This window comes from Lepidochelys kempii, chromosome 2 (genome assembly GCF_965140285.1).
Source record: "Lepidochelys kempii isolate rLepKem1 chromosome 2, rLepKem1.hap1, whole genome shotgun sequence".
NCBI lineage: Eukaryota > Metazoa > Chordata > Testudines > Cheloniidae > Lepidochelys > Lepidochelys kempii.
Window position 1 is genome coordinate 74,902,574 of NC_136381.1, and position 19,204 is coordinate 74,921,777.

At 42.0% G+C, this 19,204-nt stretch overlaps 1 protein-coding gene across 19 annotated transcripts in view; it reads right to left on the bottom strand.

Moving 5' to 3' along the window:
- Positions 1–1,420: 1,420 nt before the first annotated feature.
- DTNA (dystrobrevin alpha) overlaps positions 1,421–19,204 on the bottom strand; it is a 310,433-nt gene continuing 292,649 nt past the window's right edge. For 13 of the 19 annotated variants that reach the window (XM_073331259.1, XM_073331258.1, XM_073331257.1 and 10 more), the window contains one exon: positions 1,421–4,689. In XM_073331259.1, the coding sequence (XP_073187360.1) occupies positions 4,531–4,689 (159 nt within the window). In that variant the 3' untranslated portion in view covers positions 1,421–4,530. Of the gene's footprint in view, positions 4,690–13,796; positions 13,957–17,139; positions 17,262–19,204 lie in introns of those variants that run through there. The other 6 variants (XM_073331260.1, XM_073331273.2, XM_073331274.2 and 3 more) reach the window with 3 other exon arrangements.

Below are 19,204 nucleotides of genomic sequence, written 5' to 3' on the forward strand. Positions count from 1 at the left end.
TTTGCAGTTAGTGTTGACACAGCAGTCGAGACTCCAATCTACTGCCTCCTTTCTCGCATCTGGTCTCCTGAAACTATATGATGGTGAGTACAGAATGTCCCTGATCCTTTGTCAATGCATTCTCTTCAAATAGCCCCACCAGATATAATCAGTTGCCTATTTAGCAACATCCAGTGTACCAGTGTGAATACTGCTGAGTGTATAATAAGTGCCATTTTGCAATGGCTAGATGTAGTTGATTCCTCTGAAGATATGCTGCTATTTTGTAACAATCAAATGCATACTCTCAATAGATTGAATTATGGACTTGTTTTACCACAGGCTATTTCAAACCAGCACAAACAGCAAAAACCTCATTGTTGCATCCCTGTGTTTTTTGCCTAATGCCTACTTCCTGAGTGGAGGGACTAGTATAGTAGCTAAGATGTTCACTTCAGGAAAAAAAGGAAGATTGCCCTTCACAGGACATAAATAGGCCTCTGAATATTAGCAGCTTTAGATCATGCATACCCTACAACATACATGTAAAAGTGTTGCTTTATGGGGAAAATAATCTTTATAAATAATTTCTGTTGTAAATTAGAATTTCTTTAGGCTAGTGACCATTAGAAAGCACCAGCAGATGACTTGGGGCTGCAGAGAGCTGTCCTCTTAAAACATTAAATAGAAAATTGTACCTTCATGTCCATTTGCATTGCAAGATCATGTGTGAATTGTATATACAGTGCAGCTATTAAAAAGGCAGCCTTTGGCAGTTAGTGGCTCAGTTTCTCATCTTTAAAATGAGGATAATACTTTCTTTTTCCTGCCCTAGCACATCTTGTAAGCTCTTTGGGGGCATGGACTGTCTTATTATGTATCTGTACAGTTCCTAGCACAAGGGAAACACAATAGGACATCTAGTTGCTAACATATTAAAAATAATTGCATTTTTATTGAAGTAAAATACCTTGAAAATACCTGTGTTATAGGAATCATACACTGAATTGACTGGTGGTAAAGAGTTGAGCTTCTTTCCTCTAAGAAGTCAGGAGGCAGGGGGGAAATAATGGAAAATTTCATTCCCATCAAGCAGCGAGAGGGAGGGTGTATGGGTAGAGACAGGATGGGCTGCTTCAACCGGAGGTGATGGAGCTACTCAGCATGCATGCAACCAGAATGGGGAGAAGGAAAGGACCTGCCTTGATCACTGCAGAAATCAGTGACAAGTTTGCAGCTTGAGGGAAGCTGGTGTGAAGGATTCTGTAACGTGGAGTCAGAATTTAAAAAACAATGAATTTTTGGTTGTGGGAAAAAAAGAGGTGAAGATCACTGAACGAGACAATGCTGCTTTCCTTTATTCTAGAAGAAAGGTCCACTCGAGCTTCAGGAAACACACATGCTAATCCCAAAATAAAGCACAAACATGAGTCTTGAAAAATTATTTTTAAAAATCCTTTTTAATGAAGAAATAATTCCATTCCAAAATATAGACACACAATTAAATAGTTTAATCACTTCAAAATATAACATGTCCCCAGTAGATTCCAACACACACACAAAACAATACTTAACAGCAATACAAAAAACCCATACAATAGTAGTTCTGTTACAATACCAATGAATAGTGTGAAATCTTCAGTGTTTCTACATCTGTCTCAAGTGGTGTCAAGTACAGTAGTTTAAAAATGTCTTACAGTTGTTAGCCTCAAGATGTAACTCTTCATACATTTTTGGTTCAAAGATAAAAATGCCCTCTCTCTTCAGGACACAGTGGAGTGCTTGTTGTTCATGGCTCCTTCTATTGAATTGAACCAATATGATTGCAGCAACCTGAGGTTGCAATATTTACAAGGTCTATCTACAATAATTCCAAGAACTAATAAGGATGGGAGAAGATGACTAAAAGAAAAGGCAGACACCTGTGCTAAATAATGATTTAACAATTTGGCTCATGCATATAAGAAAATACATATATCACAACAAAGGCCACACACCTTATTATGCAGGTTAGTTAACATTACTACTTACAGATAACCTATTCTCCTCCTCAACTTTCAACATTCAAGAACCCTATTTATCTTCATGTCCTTGTGTCCTGATTGCAAACTACTGAGTAGTCCTTCCCTCCAGTGGTAGTCAACCACTCAGGGAGTTTTGACTGCTGTGGTTGGCCATTTGTAGTTAGAAAAGGCCAGTACTGGGGACCATTTCTGTAACTTTGTTTAATGACCATAAGCCACAACCAAAATAATATCAGACAAACAGTCAAAGACCAGCTGTGCTAAAATGTAGCCAGCTTTACCACTGGGGAAAAAAAAAAAGCTTAAATTTAAAAAGTGCTTCATCTCAGAGCTCTAAAGTAGAAGAGGTCACCTAGAACTCTGTTTGGGATTGCCTTGCTAACACCAGCCTGAGAGAAAGCTGGTTAGCTTGTCAACATTTTTCATTATATTAATCCTGGAGCCCTGGCAATGGATTTATACGATTGCACTTACTTTCAGCATGATGATGTGTATACAGACAGGAGAGTTATGTAAGGTAGTTATTAATCCAGATGCCATTCAACGTAACATAGGTTGTTGAATCAGTCAGCCATGGCATGTAGTTGTGTGCTAGCTCGCTTTGTTTGTGCTCAGGAAATGCTTGACTAGAATCCTGAGCTGACAGCATTGGCTGTAACTTCACTGTGGTAGTTTTCAGTGTTGAGTGCTAGGCACTAGTGGAAGGCTCACCCATTCCTGAGAAGAGGCTGTAGGAGACATATGCCATCATAGGTATGGTGCCTACCTTTTCAGGCTGGCCTATACCACAGGAGCAAAGACCAGTGATTGGGAGGAATGGGGGGAAGCCTACATGAAGATAGCTGGTTGCAGGAGTGTCAATTTGGGTATCTGAGTCCAGGCTCAGATATACAAGGAGATGTGGGCAAGAGGTCTGTATAAGCAATAATACTGTATGAAAGTAAAAAAAAAACAGCAGTAACTTTCATACAGATATACATTACCAAACACTCAATCTCAATGAAACAGCCATGAGACTAAAGATTGTGTACAGACATACAGCGAGAGAGTTTATTGGGACAAGCTATGGAGCAATCCAGGACACATCCTAAAATGTTACCATGAAAGAAAGGTTATACAGACATGCTTTAACCTGTTTTACATCAGTACCTCATCACTCACTGCAGGCAGACTGTGCCAGGTGTGGCTACCTGTATGCAAACCTAGAATTTTCAGGACTGCTAAACAGTGTCACTTCATTCCTAAGGAATATTCTGGGTGAGCTATTACCAGCTATTTCACTTCAAACTCTGGTCAAAACTACATGTAGGATAATAGTAAGGGCAAGACAAGCACTGTACAACTAACATTTTCAATTTGTTATCCTGCATGATCGACAAGGCCCACTTTCTCTCATAGTTCTCCCCTGGGTAAGATAAAAAGTTAAGAGTTACCAGCAGAGACAATACTCTAGTTCTGTAACCCTATGCCTGTTCTTTCAAAAACAACAACTCTGTTCTCCTTGTGCATTTCACTGATTGCTAAGTCTCCATTCAGCTCTGAGAGTCTCACTACACATTTCCAAGAACGCATGCAGAACATCTGGTGGCTGGCTAAGGCAATACATATTTGGAAATGAAAGGAAACAGTTGCAAGCGCACTTTAAGCCTATATATTTAAAGCTGAAGGCCTCAAAAATAACATGATGGGAAGGGGAAAAAATGGAAGGAGCCGATTTGTTGAACACATGTTTACTAAAGCTAAAACATCAATGAAACAATACCATGGAAGATTATACATAACTTCAGTCAGTTTAGGGATCTTATGGCACCTGTGGTTTATAAACAGCTTTAGTAACGAGTATTTCAAAACATAGTTCACAGTTTTAAGAAGATCTGTGCTGATTTAAAAACTAGATTCTATATAATTTGAATGTTGCCTTTTGTATATGATATCTATTTGGAAAAAAATATTTACACTAACTTCTATGGCTGATTTGTTAGATTATTTTGAAAGAAAACATTCCTAAGTTACATGTTAGCCCTAAATTAAAGGGGTTTTTTAGTGCATTTTGTACAAGTCTTTTATGTAAAAGACTTTTAAACAAATTGCAAACATAGTCTGGTACTTTGCTTTGGGCTACTAAATATATACACTCAGGAGTATAATCATTCAGTGTTAAATGCATATTTGTAGCTTTTTATTTCTTCCGTGAAAGAAAAATGTACAGTGTATATAGTAAACTGTTCTCCTAAAATCTCCAAGTATTCAGAAATCAAATTGCAATCTATAAACAGTATTAATATTGTCATTGTAAACTGAAAAGGTTCAACATAGTGTGCAAAGGGTTTACATGTTTTGTTGATACTGCTATTATTTGTAACAGCAGCACACATTTCAGCCTGCTTTCTTCATCGGTAATGAGCCATGTTACAGAAGATGTAGCTAATGTAAGTTAGCTTTAAACAAAAGTCTTTTTCTCAAAACACACACCTACAAACTACAACTCTTAGAACAAAAGCACTGTGCTACAGTCCTCGGAACTTAGTTAGTCATTTGATTTTTTTGTCAAGAGATGCTGCACTTGTTGGTTCCATTCTTCTGTGAAGCTTGCAGCCAGGTTTTCTTCGTCATCAGTTCGAATGCAGCTCTCCTCATCGTCAGTTCTCACATAGCTTTCGTTGTCTGTCTGACAGCAGCTTGCCTGCTAAACAACGTTTAGAACTTTTAGAAGGAAAAGTTGTCTTAAAACACATACACGCAAACATTTCAAACAAAATCCGCACCTGTTGCACTATCAAGAAAACAAAAAGTCACGCAATTCTCTTGGTTACAACTTAGGTATTAAAGGTGAAACCCACTACACCTATGGAAACCAACTATTCAAGCTCTATGCAGGTGAAATTACAGAGGAGTGGGAATCCACTCCCACAAAACAGGGACAGAATTTAGGACTGCTCTGCACTCTTCCAGCTCTGGTGGGTACAAGTAGTGGCCTGAAACCTTCTATGCTATTTATACAGGGTACTGGGGCAACTGGAATTGCATAAACACAGATCTCTTGATGCTCCCATTTCCTACTCCAAGGTGTAGCCCTCCATGCTGGCTGGGCTGGTGTGGATAATTTCCACTATGCGCAGGAGGTGCAGATCCTCATGTGCAGCCAATCGCCTAGCAGCACCTCCCCTGACAGCCCCCACATGGGAATTTAAGCAGGGTGGAGAACCTTGCACTGGACCTACATACTCAGGTGAATTTCACCTTATGGGTGTAAAAGTTGATCTGCAAAGAATGTAACTAGCTCAAAAACAATGCTGGATTGTACCTCTCTTAAACAGGATGCTCCTCTTTGATGAATGCTTTCATATCCTGCACAATCAATGGCGTCCTGTGTTTCCAGAATTGGACGCTTCCAAGTTTTATTCAGTAATGGAAAACTTTTGATGTTCCAAGGCGTGTCTGAGGAACTAGTTTTGGGCAATACAGGGAACACGTTCTTTTGATATATTCCTCCTGGGGAACATAGTTCTCTCCTCCTCTTTATACCTCCCCACTTCAAAGTTAAAGGGACTATGGTTTATCTTATCCTCTTTCCCTGAACTATTTAGAACAGTCAAACTACCTAGAGTACTGCTGATGGTAACATATAGGACAGCATTCTATTATATCGGGCTAAAACTTGGTTCGACATGTTCAGAGCTCATATGCACATTGTTTTTGTGAACAATGGCTAACTTAAGTCTGGTGAACTGACAAAGTTTGGGTAGAATTAGAGTTTTTCTTCCCTTTCCCAAAGTTATCTAAGCCCTGGTCTACACTAGGAGTTGAGGTCGAATTTAGCAGCGTTAAATCGATTTAACCCTGCACCCGTCCACACGACGAAGCCCTTTTTTTCGATTTAAAGGGCTCTTAAAATCGATTTCCTTACTCCACTCCCGACAAGGGGATTAGCGCATAAATTGGCCTTGCCGGGTCGAATTTGGGGTACTGTGGATGCAATTAGACAGTATTGGCCTCCAGGAGCTATCCCAGAGTGCTCTATTGTGACCGCTCTGGACAGCACTCTCAACTCAGATGCACTGGCCAGGTAGACAGGAAAAGGCCCGCAAACTTTTGAATTTAAATTTCCTGTTTGCATGGTCACCTGCAGCTTGCTACGCTGGCCAGAGCTCATCAGCAGAGGTGACCATGCAGAGCTCATCAGCAGAAGTGACCATGATGGAGTCCCAGAATCGCAAAAGAGCTCCAGCATGGACCGAACGGGAGGTACGAGATCTGATCGCTATATGGGGAGAGGAATCCGTGTTATCAGAACTCCGTTCCAGTTTTCGAAATGCCAAAACATTTGTCAAAATCTCCCAGGGCATGAAGGACATAGGCCATAACAGGGACCCGAAGCAATGCCACGTGAAACTTAAGGAGCTGAGGCAAGCCTACCAAAAAACCAGAGAGGCAAACAGCCACTCCGGGTCAGAGCCCCAAACATGCCGCTTCTATGGGATAGTGCTTGGGGTGTCCTATAGACTGCCAGGATCTAAATTGGATATGGATAGAGCCCTTTTTAATGTTTTTAATAAAGTAAATACTAATGGAAACTGTGTGATCATGGGAGACTTTAACTTCCCAGATATAGACTGGAGGACGAGTGCTAGTAATAATAATAGGGCTCAGATTTTCCTAGATGCGATAGCTGATGGATTTCTTCATCAAGTAGTTGCTGAACTGACTAGAGGGGATGCCATTTTAGATTTGGTTTTAGTGAGTAGTGAGGACCTCATAGAAGAAATGGTTGTAGGGGATAATCTTGGCTCAAGTGATCATGAGCTAATTCAGTTCAAACTGAACGGAAGGATTAACAAAAATAAATCTGCAACTAGGGTTTTTGACTTCAAAAGGGCTGACTTTCAAAAACTAAGGAAATTAGTTAGGGAAGTGGATTGGACTGAAGAATTTATGGATCTAAAGGTAGAGGAGGCCTGGGATTATTTTAAATCAAAGCTGCAGAAGCTATCAGAAGCCTGCATCCCAAGAAAGGGGAAAAAATTCATAGGCAGGAGTTGTAGACCAAGCTGGATGAGCAAGCATCTCAGAGAGGTGATTAAGAAAAAGCAGAAAGCATACAGGGAGTGGAAGAAGGGAGGGATCAGCAAGGAAAGCTACCTTATTGAGGTCAGAACATGTAGGGATAAAGTGAGACAGGCTAAAAGTCATGTAGAGTTGGACCTTGCAAAGGGAATTAAAACCAATAGTAAAAGGTTCTATAGTTATATAAATAAGAAAAAAACAAAGAAAGAAGAAGTGGGACCACTAAAGGATGGCGTGGAGGTCCTTATCTAGGCATGGCCCAGTATCTAAACAAATACTTTGCCTCAGTCTTTTATAAGACTAAAGAGGATCTTAGGGATTATGGTAGCATGACAAATGGGAATGAGGATATGGAGGTAGACATTACCATATTTGAGGTAGAAGTGAAACTCAAACAGCTTAATGGGACTAAATTGGGGGGCCCAGATAATCTTCATCCAAGAATATTAAAGGAATTGGCACATGAAATTGCAAGCCCATTAGCAAGAATTTTTAATGAATCTGTAAACTCAGGGGTTGTACCGTGTGATTAGAGAATTGCTAACATAGTTCCTATTTTTAAGAAAGGAAAAAAGGTGATCCGGGTAACTACAGGCCTCTTAGTTTGACATCTGTAGTATGCAAGGTCTTGGAAAAATTTTTGAAGGAGAAGGTAGTTAAGGACATTGAAGTCAATGGTAAATGGGACAAAATACAACATGGTTTTACAAAAGGTAGATCGTGCCAAACCAACCTAATCTCCTTCTTTGAAAAAGTAACAGATTTTTTAGACAAAGGAAACGCAGTGGATCTAATTTACCTAGATTTTAGTAAGGTGTTTGATACCGTGCCACATGGGGAATTATTAGTTATATTGGATAAGATGGGGATCAATAGGAAAATTGAAAGGTGGATAAGGAATTGGTTAAAGGGGAGACTACAACAGGTCCTACTGAAAGGTGAACTGTCAGGCTGGAGGGAGGTTACCAGTTGAGTTCCTCAAGGATCGGTTTTGGGACCAATTTTATTTAATCTTTTTATTACTGACCTCGGCATAAAAAGTGGGAGTGTGCTAATAAAGTTTGCGGATGATACAAAGCTGGGAGGTATTGCCAATTTAGAGAAGGACACGGATATCCTACAGGAGGATCTGGATGACCTTGTAAACTGGAGTAATAGTAATAGGATGAAATTTAATAGTGAGAAGTGTAAGGTCATGCATTTAGGGATTAATAACAAGAATTTTAGTTATAAGCTAGGGACGCATCAATTAGAAGTAACGGAGGAGGAAAAGGACCTTGGAGTATTGGTTGATCATAGGAGGACTATGAGCCGCCAATGTGATACGGCCGTGAAAAAAGCTAATGTGGTCTTGGGATGCATCAGGAGAGGTATTTCCAGTAGGGATAAGGAGGTTTTAGTACCGTTATACGAGGCACTGGTGAGACCTCACCTGGAATACTGTGTGCAGTTCTGGTCTCCCATGTTTAAGAAGGATGAATTCAAACTGGAACAGGTACAGAGAAGGGCTACTAGGATGATCCGAGGAATGGAAAACTTGTCTTATGAAAGGAGATCCAAGGAGCTTGGCTTCTTTAGCCTAACTAAAAGAAGGTTGAGGGGAGATATGGTTGCTCTCTATAAATATATCAGAGGGATAAATACCGGAGAGGGAGAGGAATTATTTAAGCTCAGTACCAATGTGGACACAAGAACAAATGGATATAAACTGGCCACCAGGAAATTTAGACTAGAAATTAGACGAAGGTTTCTAACCATCAGAGGAGTTAAGTTTTGGAATAGCCTTCCAAGGGAAGCAGTGGGGGGCAAAAGATATATCTGGTTTTAAGATTGAACTCGATAAGTTTATGGAGGAAATGGTATGATGGGATAAGATGGTTTTGGTAATTAAATATTAATGGTAAATAGGCCCAATGGTCTGTGATGGGATATTAGATGGGGTGGGATCCGAGTTACCCAGGAAAGAATTTTCTGTAGTATCTGGCTGATGAATCTTGCCCATGTGCTCAGGGTTTAGCTGATCGCCATATTTGGAGTCGGGAAGGAATTTTCCTCCAGGGCAGATTGGAAGAGGCCCTGGAGGTTTTTCGCCTTCCTCTGTAGCATTAGGCATGGGTCACTTGCTGGAGGATTCTCTGCTCCTTGAAGTCTTTAAACTACAATTTGAGGACTTCAATAACACAGATATAGGTGTGAGGTTTTTTGCAGGAGTGGTGGGTGAAATTCTGTGGCCTGTGTTGTGCAGGAGGTCAGAGTAGATGATCATAATGGTCCCTTCTGACCTAAATATCTATCTATGATGAGCTGCATGCCATTTTAGGGGCTTCAGCCACCACTACCCCAGCCGTGTTGTTTGACTTCTTCAATGGAGATGGAGGCAACACCAAAGCAGGTTTTGGAGACAAGGAAGTTGATGATGATGAAGTTGTAGATAGCTCACAGCAAGCAGGTGGAGAAACCGGTTTTCCCGACAGTCAGGAACTGTTTCTCACCCTGGACCTGGAGCCAGTACCCCCCGAACCCACCCAAGGCTGACTCCCGGACCCGCCAAACAGAGAAGGGACCTCTGGTGAGTGTACCTTTTAAAATACTATACATGGTTTAAAAGCAAGCATGTTTAATGATTAATTTGCCCTGCCATTTGTGGCTCTCCTGGATGTACTCTCAAAGCCTTTGCAAAAGGTTTCTGGAGAGGGCAGCCTTATTCCATACACAATGGTAGGACACTTTACCACACCAGGCCAGTAGCACGTACTCGGGAATCATTGTAGAACAAAGCATTGCAGTCTATGTTTGCTGGCATTCAAACAACATCCGTTCTTTCTCTCTCTGTGTTATCCTCAGGAGAGTGATATCATTCATGGTCACCTGGTTGAAATAGGGTGCTTTTCTTCAGGGGACTTTCAGAGGTGCCCATTCCTGCTGGGCTGTTTGCCTGTGGCTAAACAGAAATGTTCCCTGCTGTTAGCCACGGGGAGAGGTGAGGGGCTAGCCACGTGGTGGGGGGAGGCAAAATGCGACCTTGGAACGAAAGCACATGTGCTGTGTATGTAATGTTAACAGCAAGGTTTACCGTGAAAGAGTGTACCCATTGTTCTAGAAAATGTGTCTTTTTAAATACCACTGTCCCTTTTTTTACTCCACCAGCTGCATGTGTTTCAAGGATCACAGGATCTTCTCCTTCCCAGAAGCTAGTGAAGATTAGAAAGAAAAAAAAAAAGCACTCGTGATGAAATGTTCTCTGAGCTCATGCTGTCCTCCCACACTGACAGAGCACAGACGAATGCATGGAGGCAAATAATGTCAGAGTGCAGGAAAGCACAAAATGACTGGGAGGAGAGGTGGCAGGCTGAAGAGAGTAAGTGGCGGGCTGAAGACAGGGCTGAAGCTCAAATGTGGCGGCAGCGTGATGAAAGGAGGCAGGATTCAATGCTGAGGCTGCTGGAGGATCAAACCAATATGCTTCAGTGTATGGTTGAGCTGCAGGAAAGGCAGCAGGAGCACAGACCGACGCTACAGCCCCTGTGCAACCAACCGCCCTCCTCCCCAAGTTCCATAGCCTCCTCACCCAGACGCCCAAGAACACAGTGGGGGGGCCTCCGGCCACTCCACCCCAGAGGATTGCCCAAGCAACAGAAGGCTGGCATTCAATAAGTTTTAAACTTTTAAAGTGCTGTGTGGCCTTGTCCTTCCCTCCTCCACCACCCCTCCTGGGCTACCTTGGTAGTTATCCCCCTATTTGTGTGATGAATCAATAAAGAATGAATGTGAAGCAACAATGACTATTGCCTCTGCAAGTGGTGATCGAAGGGAGGAGGGGAGGGTGGTTAGCTTACAGGGAAGTAGAGTGAACCAAGGGACGGGGGGTTTCATCAAGGAGAAACAAACAGAACTTTCACACTGTAGCGTGGCCAGTCATGAAACTGGTTTTCAAAGCTTCTCTGATGTGCACCGTACCCTCCTGTGCTCTTCTAACTGCCCTGGTATCTGGCTGTGCGTAACCAGCAGCCAGGTGCTTTTCCTCAACCTCCCACCCCGCCATAAACGTCTCCCCCTTATTCTCACGGATATTGTGGAGCACACAGCAAGCAGTAATAACAGTGGGAATATTGGTTTCGCTGAGGTCTACCGAGTCAGTAAACTGCGCCAGCGCACTTTTAAACATCCAAATGCACATTCTACCACCCTTCTGCTCTTGCTCAGCCTGTAGTTGAACAGCTCCTGACTACTGTCCAGGCTGCCTGTGTATGGCTTCATGAGCCATGGCATTAAGGGGTAGGCTGGGTCCCCAAGGATAACTATAGGCATTTCAACATCTCCAACGGTTATTTTCTGGTCTGGCAATGAAGTCCCTTCCTGCAGCTTTTGAAACAGACCAGAGGTCCTGAAGATGCGAGCGTTATGTATCTTTCCCGGCCATCCCACGTTGATGTTGGTGAAACGTCCCTTGTGATCCACCAGTGCTTGCAGCACTATTGAAAAGTACCCCTTGCGGTTTATGTACTCAGCGGCTTGGTGCTCTGGTGCCAAGATAGGGATATGGGTTCCGTCTATGGCCCCACCGCAGTTAGGGAATCCCATTGCAGCAAAGCCATCCACTATGACCTGCACATTTCCCAGGGTCACTACCCTTGATATCAGCAAATCTTTGATTGTGTGGGCTACTTGCATCATAGCAGCCCCCACAGTAGATTTGCCCACTCCAAATTGATTCCCGACCAACCGTTAGCTGTCTGGCGTTGCAAGCTTCCACAGGGCTATTGCCACTCGCTTCTCAAGTGTGAGGGCTGCTCTCATCTTGGTATTCTTGCACCTCAGGGCAGGGGAAAGCTAGTCAAAGTTCCATGAAAGTGCCCTTATGCATGCAAAAGTTTCGCAACCACTGGGAATCATCCCAGACCTGCAACACTATGCAGTCCCACCAGTCTGTGCTTGTTTCCCGAGCCCAGAATCGGCGTTCCACAGCATGAACCTGCCCCATTAGCACCATGGTGCCCACATTGACAGGACCCGTGCTTTGAGAGAAGTCTGTGCCCATGTCCTCATCACTCACATCACCGCGTTGACATTGCCTCCTCGCCCGGTATCGCTTTGCCAGGTTCTGGTGCTGCATATACTGCTGGATAATGCGTGTGGTGTTTAATGTGCTCCTAATTGCCAAAGTGATCCGAGCGGGCTCCATGCTTGCCGTGGTATGGCGTCTGCACAGAAAAAAGGCGCGGAACGATTGTCTGCCATTGCCCTGATGGAGGGAGGGGCGACTGATGACATGGCTTACAGGGTTGGCTTACAGGGAATTAAAATCAACAAAGGGGGTGGCTTTGTGAGAAACTGAATGGCCCCCTCACAGATAGAACTCAAAACCTCAAGGATAGAACTCAAAACTGGGTTTAGCAGGCCGTTGATTTCACAGAGAGAGGGAGGGAGGAAGGAGAAAATGAATACAAAACAAATCTGGTCTATTTCTTGTTTTGAGCCACTTCATCTATCTTTATACATCTTGCTGGCAGCAGACTGTGCAGTATGACTGCTAGCCATCGTCAACACCTGGGTGCTCGGCAGAAGACGGTGCAGTATGACGACTAGCCATCATCTTCTGCTAGCTGCAGGTTAAAAGACAGTGCACTGCCGGTAGGACTCAATTGCCACGAGACGGAACAAGGGAAATGACCTGGCTGAGTCACTCCCATGTTTGCCCAGGCGCCCGGTTAAAAGAGCACCCAGGACTACGTCGATGACTGCTACCAGTCATACTGCACTGTCTGCTGCCAAAAGGCAATAAACTGCTGCTGTGTAGCAATGCAGTACCACGTCTGCCAGCACCCAGGAGACATACGGTGACGGTTAGCTGAGCGGGCTCCATGCTTGCCATGGTATGGCATCTGCACAGGTAACTCAAGAAAAAAGGCGCAAAAGATTGTCTGCCCTGCTTTCATGGAAGGAGGGAGGAAACGGGGCCTGACGATATGTACCCAGAACCACCCGCAACAATGTTTTAGCCCCATCAGGCACTGGGATTTCTACCCAGAATTCAAATGGGCAGCGGAGACTGTGAGAACTGTGGGATAGCCACCCACAGTGCAACTCTCCGGAAGTTGACAGTTGCCTCGGTACTGTGGACACACTCCGCCGACTACATGCACTTAGAGCATTTGTGTGGGGACACACACAATCAACGGTATAAAACCGCTTTCTACAAAACCGACTTCTATAAATTCGACCTAATTTCGTAGTGTAGACATACCCTAATTCTGTTCCATTCTTCAAGCACAGATGCTGCTATAGGATTCTTGAATACCTGAACAGCGTTAAAATGGAATATTGATCTTACATTTAGTATCTCCTTTCAGTCAGTTACAAAAGACTTATTATTAATGCTATTTTGTTGAAAAATGAAAGAAAAAAGTGCATTATAAAGTTGTGAGGGGAAGATCTCAATAGCTTTTGAGGTTAAGTTTGCAAAACTCGCGGGAAATCCTAAGAACAGGAATTCTGGGGAGCATTTTGCCACTTCAGTTTCAGATCTCAGCCAGAATGAGGAATTTTATAAGGGCCTGAAAATTAAACACAAAGGAGTGGAAGACGGCAGTTATCTGAATTTGTTTAAACCTCAAAGTTTCAATCTGCAGTTTAGGTTGGTTCTTCTTTAGGTAATTTTAAGGATATATAAATATAGATACAGCTCATAGTTTTTGATAGCATCATTATAAACCACAAGCGCAAAGTATAAGTGATGTGTGAGGCAGCCAGAACATTAAGATCCATTTATAGCATTGTATATAATTCAGTTTTTTTAATTTACTGTACACACTCTATGCCTTAGCTGAGTATTTGTGGGTGTGAGGAGGGATTATTATAGATTTCCAGGATGCTCCTTTTTGTTCCAGACCTGGCATTGGGATGAAGAGATGGTTGTAAACAAGAAATGAGTACCACTGAATTACAGAATTATAAATACATTGAAAGGTTCTACTAATGACATAAATCAGTCACAAGTTGAAGCTCAAGTGATTAGTAATGGCAGAGGCCCCCCCTTCATCCCCAGTATTTATAACTTCAGCTACAGTTTATTTCCTGTTGTATTATAATTTAATGATTAAAAAATCCTAGTTTTCATGCAACATTAAAGTTGAAAAATGATGCACTGAAAGTTAAGGTCACTCCTCCCAAAGTTAATTTGGTCGCATTACACATCTGACATTTTTATGTTATATACTACTAATCAAGAATACATTAACAGTGAGATTAAAAAGAAAAAGAAAATATTACACATGTGGTCTGTAGCTCAGTTAATATAGCAGGATGGGAATAACCGAACTTTTGAAATTTATTACATAGTGAGAGCTTGATTCTTTTTCAAACTTAATGTTCCATGTAATGCTATTTTTATATTTAATGTGCCTTTTTAGGATAATATACAAGCCTTGAATTATTTGGCTTTGGGATCCTACAAGTTTTGCCAGCAGAAAACGTAAGTAGAGCTAAATGCAATTTTTTTTTGGCAAGTAGTATATTTGCAGAGAGACTTCTATTTTTCAGGGACCCAAAACGATTTGCAAGTTCAGGTTAAATTCGACAAATAGTTTGGCTGAAAAAAATCTGAAAACAAACATTTGCCAAATGTCATAATGAACTGTTCTGACACTTTTTGTCAAATCGACATTTCCTTTGGCAATGTCATTTCTGTCGATCCAAATCCACATTTGAAATGTTTTGTTCAATTGTTTTTTGTTTTTCTTTGTTTTGATGAGAAAAACTAAATTTTTCAGTTTGGTTCAAAGCAACCATCCCTCCCACCCCCCTTTTTTTTCTGGTTCAGCCACCAAACCAAAAAAATAAATTATTTGCTCAGCTCTACATGTAAGTGTATTGGTTCTGGACCCATGCTTAAGACTCCTTAGTGCAGCAGCACTCTCACCCATAGTCAGGTGTGGCAGACACACTTAAAAATGCACAAAGGAAGAGAGAAGTCTCCTCATCTTGATGGCTTTAAATAGAGCTGACTTAATTGTACACATCCTTTAATGATTTTTTTTTGATTCATAGGATTCATAGATTCTAAGGCCAGAAGGGACCACTGTGATTGTCTACTCTGACTTCCTGTATAACCGAGGCCATAGGACTTTGCTGAATTAATTCCTGTTTGAACTAGAGCATATTTTTTAGAGAAACATCCAATCTTGATTTCAAATGGAGAATCCACCACAATCCTTGGTAAATTGTGCCAATGGCTAATTATCCTCTGTTAAAAATTTGTGCCTTCAGTCCAGTCTGAATTTGCGTAGCTTCAACTTCAGCCATCAGATGTTGTTATGCCTTTATCTACTAGATTGAAGAGCCCTCTATTATCCAATTTCTGTTCCCCAGGTAGGCACTTTTAGACTGTGATCAAGTTACCCTTTAACCGTCTCTTTGATAACCTTAATAGATTGACTCCTTGAGTTTATCACTGTCACTATACCTATTAAGTTTGTGGACCTAAAGCTACTTGGCTTGTGGAGCTTACAAGCTCTATTGAGTTCCAGTGGAGTAAGGGTGTCCTAAATATACTGTTAACCAAAACATCATTACAATGCATCTGAAAAAAATGTATACAAAACAATCTAGTGTGCACATGTGACGTTTCTGACTTTAAACATTCATAAAATAAAACTACTGAACTTTCTTCCCTCTTATCTTGCTTTAAAGTCTCACAGAAATCTAAAAGCAAGACATGTTTTTGTCATTTCTAGCTTCACTCCTTTTCTGAGTTGAGTGTAATATTCCTGGGTGGAACATATGGGCAAATTGTTCCTTTCACATTCATAATGTAGGGCCTGATTTAAGGCCACTGAAGTCAAAGGAAAATACTCCCACTGACATCAACGGGTGTTGGATTTGACTCTCAACTATAGCAGAGAACTAAAATGCAAATAAAAATAATTTAAAGTGAGACTTAATAAAGAATCCCCTTCTCAGTGTACTCTCCTACACGCTAGTACCTTAAGCATGGCTTTAAAGAGCTTTTCACACCTTACAATTGTTTTAAAAACAATAAGCATTAATTGAAAAATGACCTGGATGTGACTCAGTAAATGTTGCCATGGCATCGCCAACAAAGACATTGCTTTAAAAAGTACAATAAGTTGAAGTTAATGTGGGACCACACTCACACCACAAGTCAGCCCCCCCTTTAATATGTCACACCTGCATTCAGTAGTGACCTGCTTCTGTTCCCATTGACGCCATTGGCAAAAGTCCACTGGCAGCTATGGGAACCAGATTAGGCCAATACTCTATTTTAAGTAAAATAACTTAAAAATTTTTTTATGCTCAGACAATTTCAAGTTCTATTTTTAGTTTCATCCAGTGAAAGCTGAAAACACTTTTCACCTTGTGCTTAGACAATGTTAGTCTGTTGCTCCATTAATTTTATATATATATATTATTGCCACTTATTTTAATATGAAAAACTTAAATTGAAAACATGATTACATTATATTTTATATGTTACAAGAACCCACTTGCTCTCTTGAGAATGCATTTGTTATATTTATACCAGATGTTTTCAGGATCACTTCCAGAGACTTTCCCATAGCATTATTCCAAAATGCAAATAGGATATAATAATTTTAAATAATAATGATAAAGTGTATAGCTTTATAAATCAGGAAACAAATGGAGTTCTGTGACAGTCTGTCAATCATATAATTGTACTAATGTCTATAATGCACTGGTCTGACCTGCCCTCTCATTCTTCTTAATAAACTTCATTTTATAAGAGTTCCAGGGGATTATTGTTTTGGGATAGAAAAATCACTTGGCCTTTCACCTAACACCTGTGCAATACAATGCTGATAGTATTTCTATACAGAATTTGTTGGCTAATACGATCTCTAAAAATAACTGCTTTTTATATTCAACAGCAGGGGTTCCCAAGAAATAGAAATGCAGATCTGACAGCCCCCTGCTATAGTTATGCAGTTGGCAGGACTCAAGATAGTGCTTTAACCACTGCAGCCTGTATAAATTGCTTGGCGTTTCTCTTTCCAAACTGATGAAATATTAATAACAAATAAAGTACAAAGGATACATTGTTTTTCCCAGAAGTAAATGGGCTTGAGTGCAATGGATTCTATCTACTACTTGAGGGGGCTATTTTAGATTGTGTCACACGATCCTGTGCAGATGTGGCATCGACGAAACAAGAATTTGCTGTTTTAGGATAAAAGTACAGGGTGAAATCCTGACTCCAGTGAAGTCAGTGATAGTTTTGCAATTGCCTTCAATGAGGCAAGTTTTCCCTCATAGGATGAAATTTTCTAAATGCTCAGTGTTGGCCTAACTGCTCCCACTGAGGTCAACAGGTGTTTTACCGTAGACTGCAGTAGAAGCAGCATTAAGTCAACACAGAGCGCTTTCAAAAATCCCACCCATAATGTGCTGTGCTAAGTTCAAATGTTTCAGAAAAGATCCAAGAGATGAGATGTTAACTGAACCTTCCTAGCCCACCAACCAGGGCAGGGATGCAAATTTTCAGATAATCTGTACTTTTGTGTAACTTGGCTTTTCTTACAACAGTAACTTAGCCTTGGTGTTTCTAGCTGGAAGCAGAAAGTGTAGAGGTTCGCTAAAGTTTTAATATTAAAAGAAGTTACCTGAACTTTTTTAAACAAACAAAAATCAATAATTAAGAACTTTATAGACATTCATTATTGCAACGTGGTCTGTTTTCATATTCTAGTAACTTGACAGGTAACTAACAATTCCAGTATGTTGACAGAAGAAAATGTGTTTCTGTAGCAGCTAACTTTCCAGGCACATACCAAGGCTGCTGAGGAGGTGAGTATAACCTGATGGGGGTATGTAATACGAAAGTGTGTTGTGGTGTGTACTTATTCAGTGTTGTGATATTTTGTGGGATTGCTAGTATTTGAGAGAGGGGCTTTTAAATACATACATAGCCAGCAGCTTTTAATCCCCATCCCCCAAAGTGCTTTACAAACAAAGGCCCAAATTCTAGCATCAGTTACAGGCATATCATTCCTAATAAACTCACTGAGAATTGCACACAAGTAGCTGAGGGCCAAATTTTGCCATCAGACTGATATAAACAAGAAGTACTTTGCCAATGACTAAAACGCAGCCTCCTCTCGGATGAAACACAGCAGCCAATTAACAGTGAACATCAACACTACTTGGAACAGAAAGAGAAGATGCCATACACATCTGAAACTCTAGAGGGGATTTAAACAGTGGAAATCTATTTCATCATGTTAGAATTTGTATAGGAAGCCTCGTTTCATAACTTAAACTCCTGTGAGAGGTTGCATGGGTCAGCTCACTGGTTTTACTTCTCATCTGCAAATGGCTCCACCAGCAAGGCAAAGTGCTCCTTAATGCCATACTGGGGCACTGGCTAAGCTCAAAAGTGACAAACTGTACTTCATTGGAGATGATGAGTACTTAGTGATAGCTGTGGGTGATGGCATTTGATACATGAGTACTAACTATCCATCTTAAGCACTTATATGGCACCATAGGTGCCAACTCCGTGGGTACTCCAGGCTGGCACACCCATGGAAAAAAAAGTGGGTGCCCAGCGCCCACCGGCGGACCCCTCCACCTCTCCCCCAACAGCGCCTCCCGCCCACCAAAGATCAGGTGTTCAGTGGTGTGCAGGAGCCACTGGGGGGAAGGGGAAGAGGAGAAGCAGGGGCAGGAAGAGGCAGAGCAAGGGCGGGGCTGGGCAATGCGTCAGGGGGACATCCCCAGATGCTGGGGAGTGAAAAGATTTGGGGGGGGGGCAGGAGCAAAAGTGGCAGGATCAGCCCTTTCTGGCTGCTGGGACACTGCTCGGCAGTGTGGCGGGCCGGCGGCTGACTGGGAGAGCCTGGCTGGGGAGGCAGCTTCTGCTCTCCGCCCGGGCTCAGGTGCTGGGGACCAGGGCGAGCGAGCCAGAGCCCCCACAACCCCTGGGACGTTTCTGGCATGTTCAGCCACAGTCCCCGGTAGCTGAGCCTGGGCAGGGAGTGGAAGCTGCCTCCCCAACCAGGCTCTCTCAAGCAGCTGCTGGGCTGCAAAGCAGCCATCAGGAGGGGCCGCTGTTAGAAGCGGCTCCCTCCTTCTCCCCACCCGGGGTCCCTCACACCAGGGAG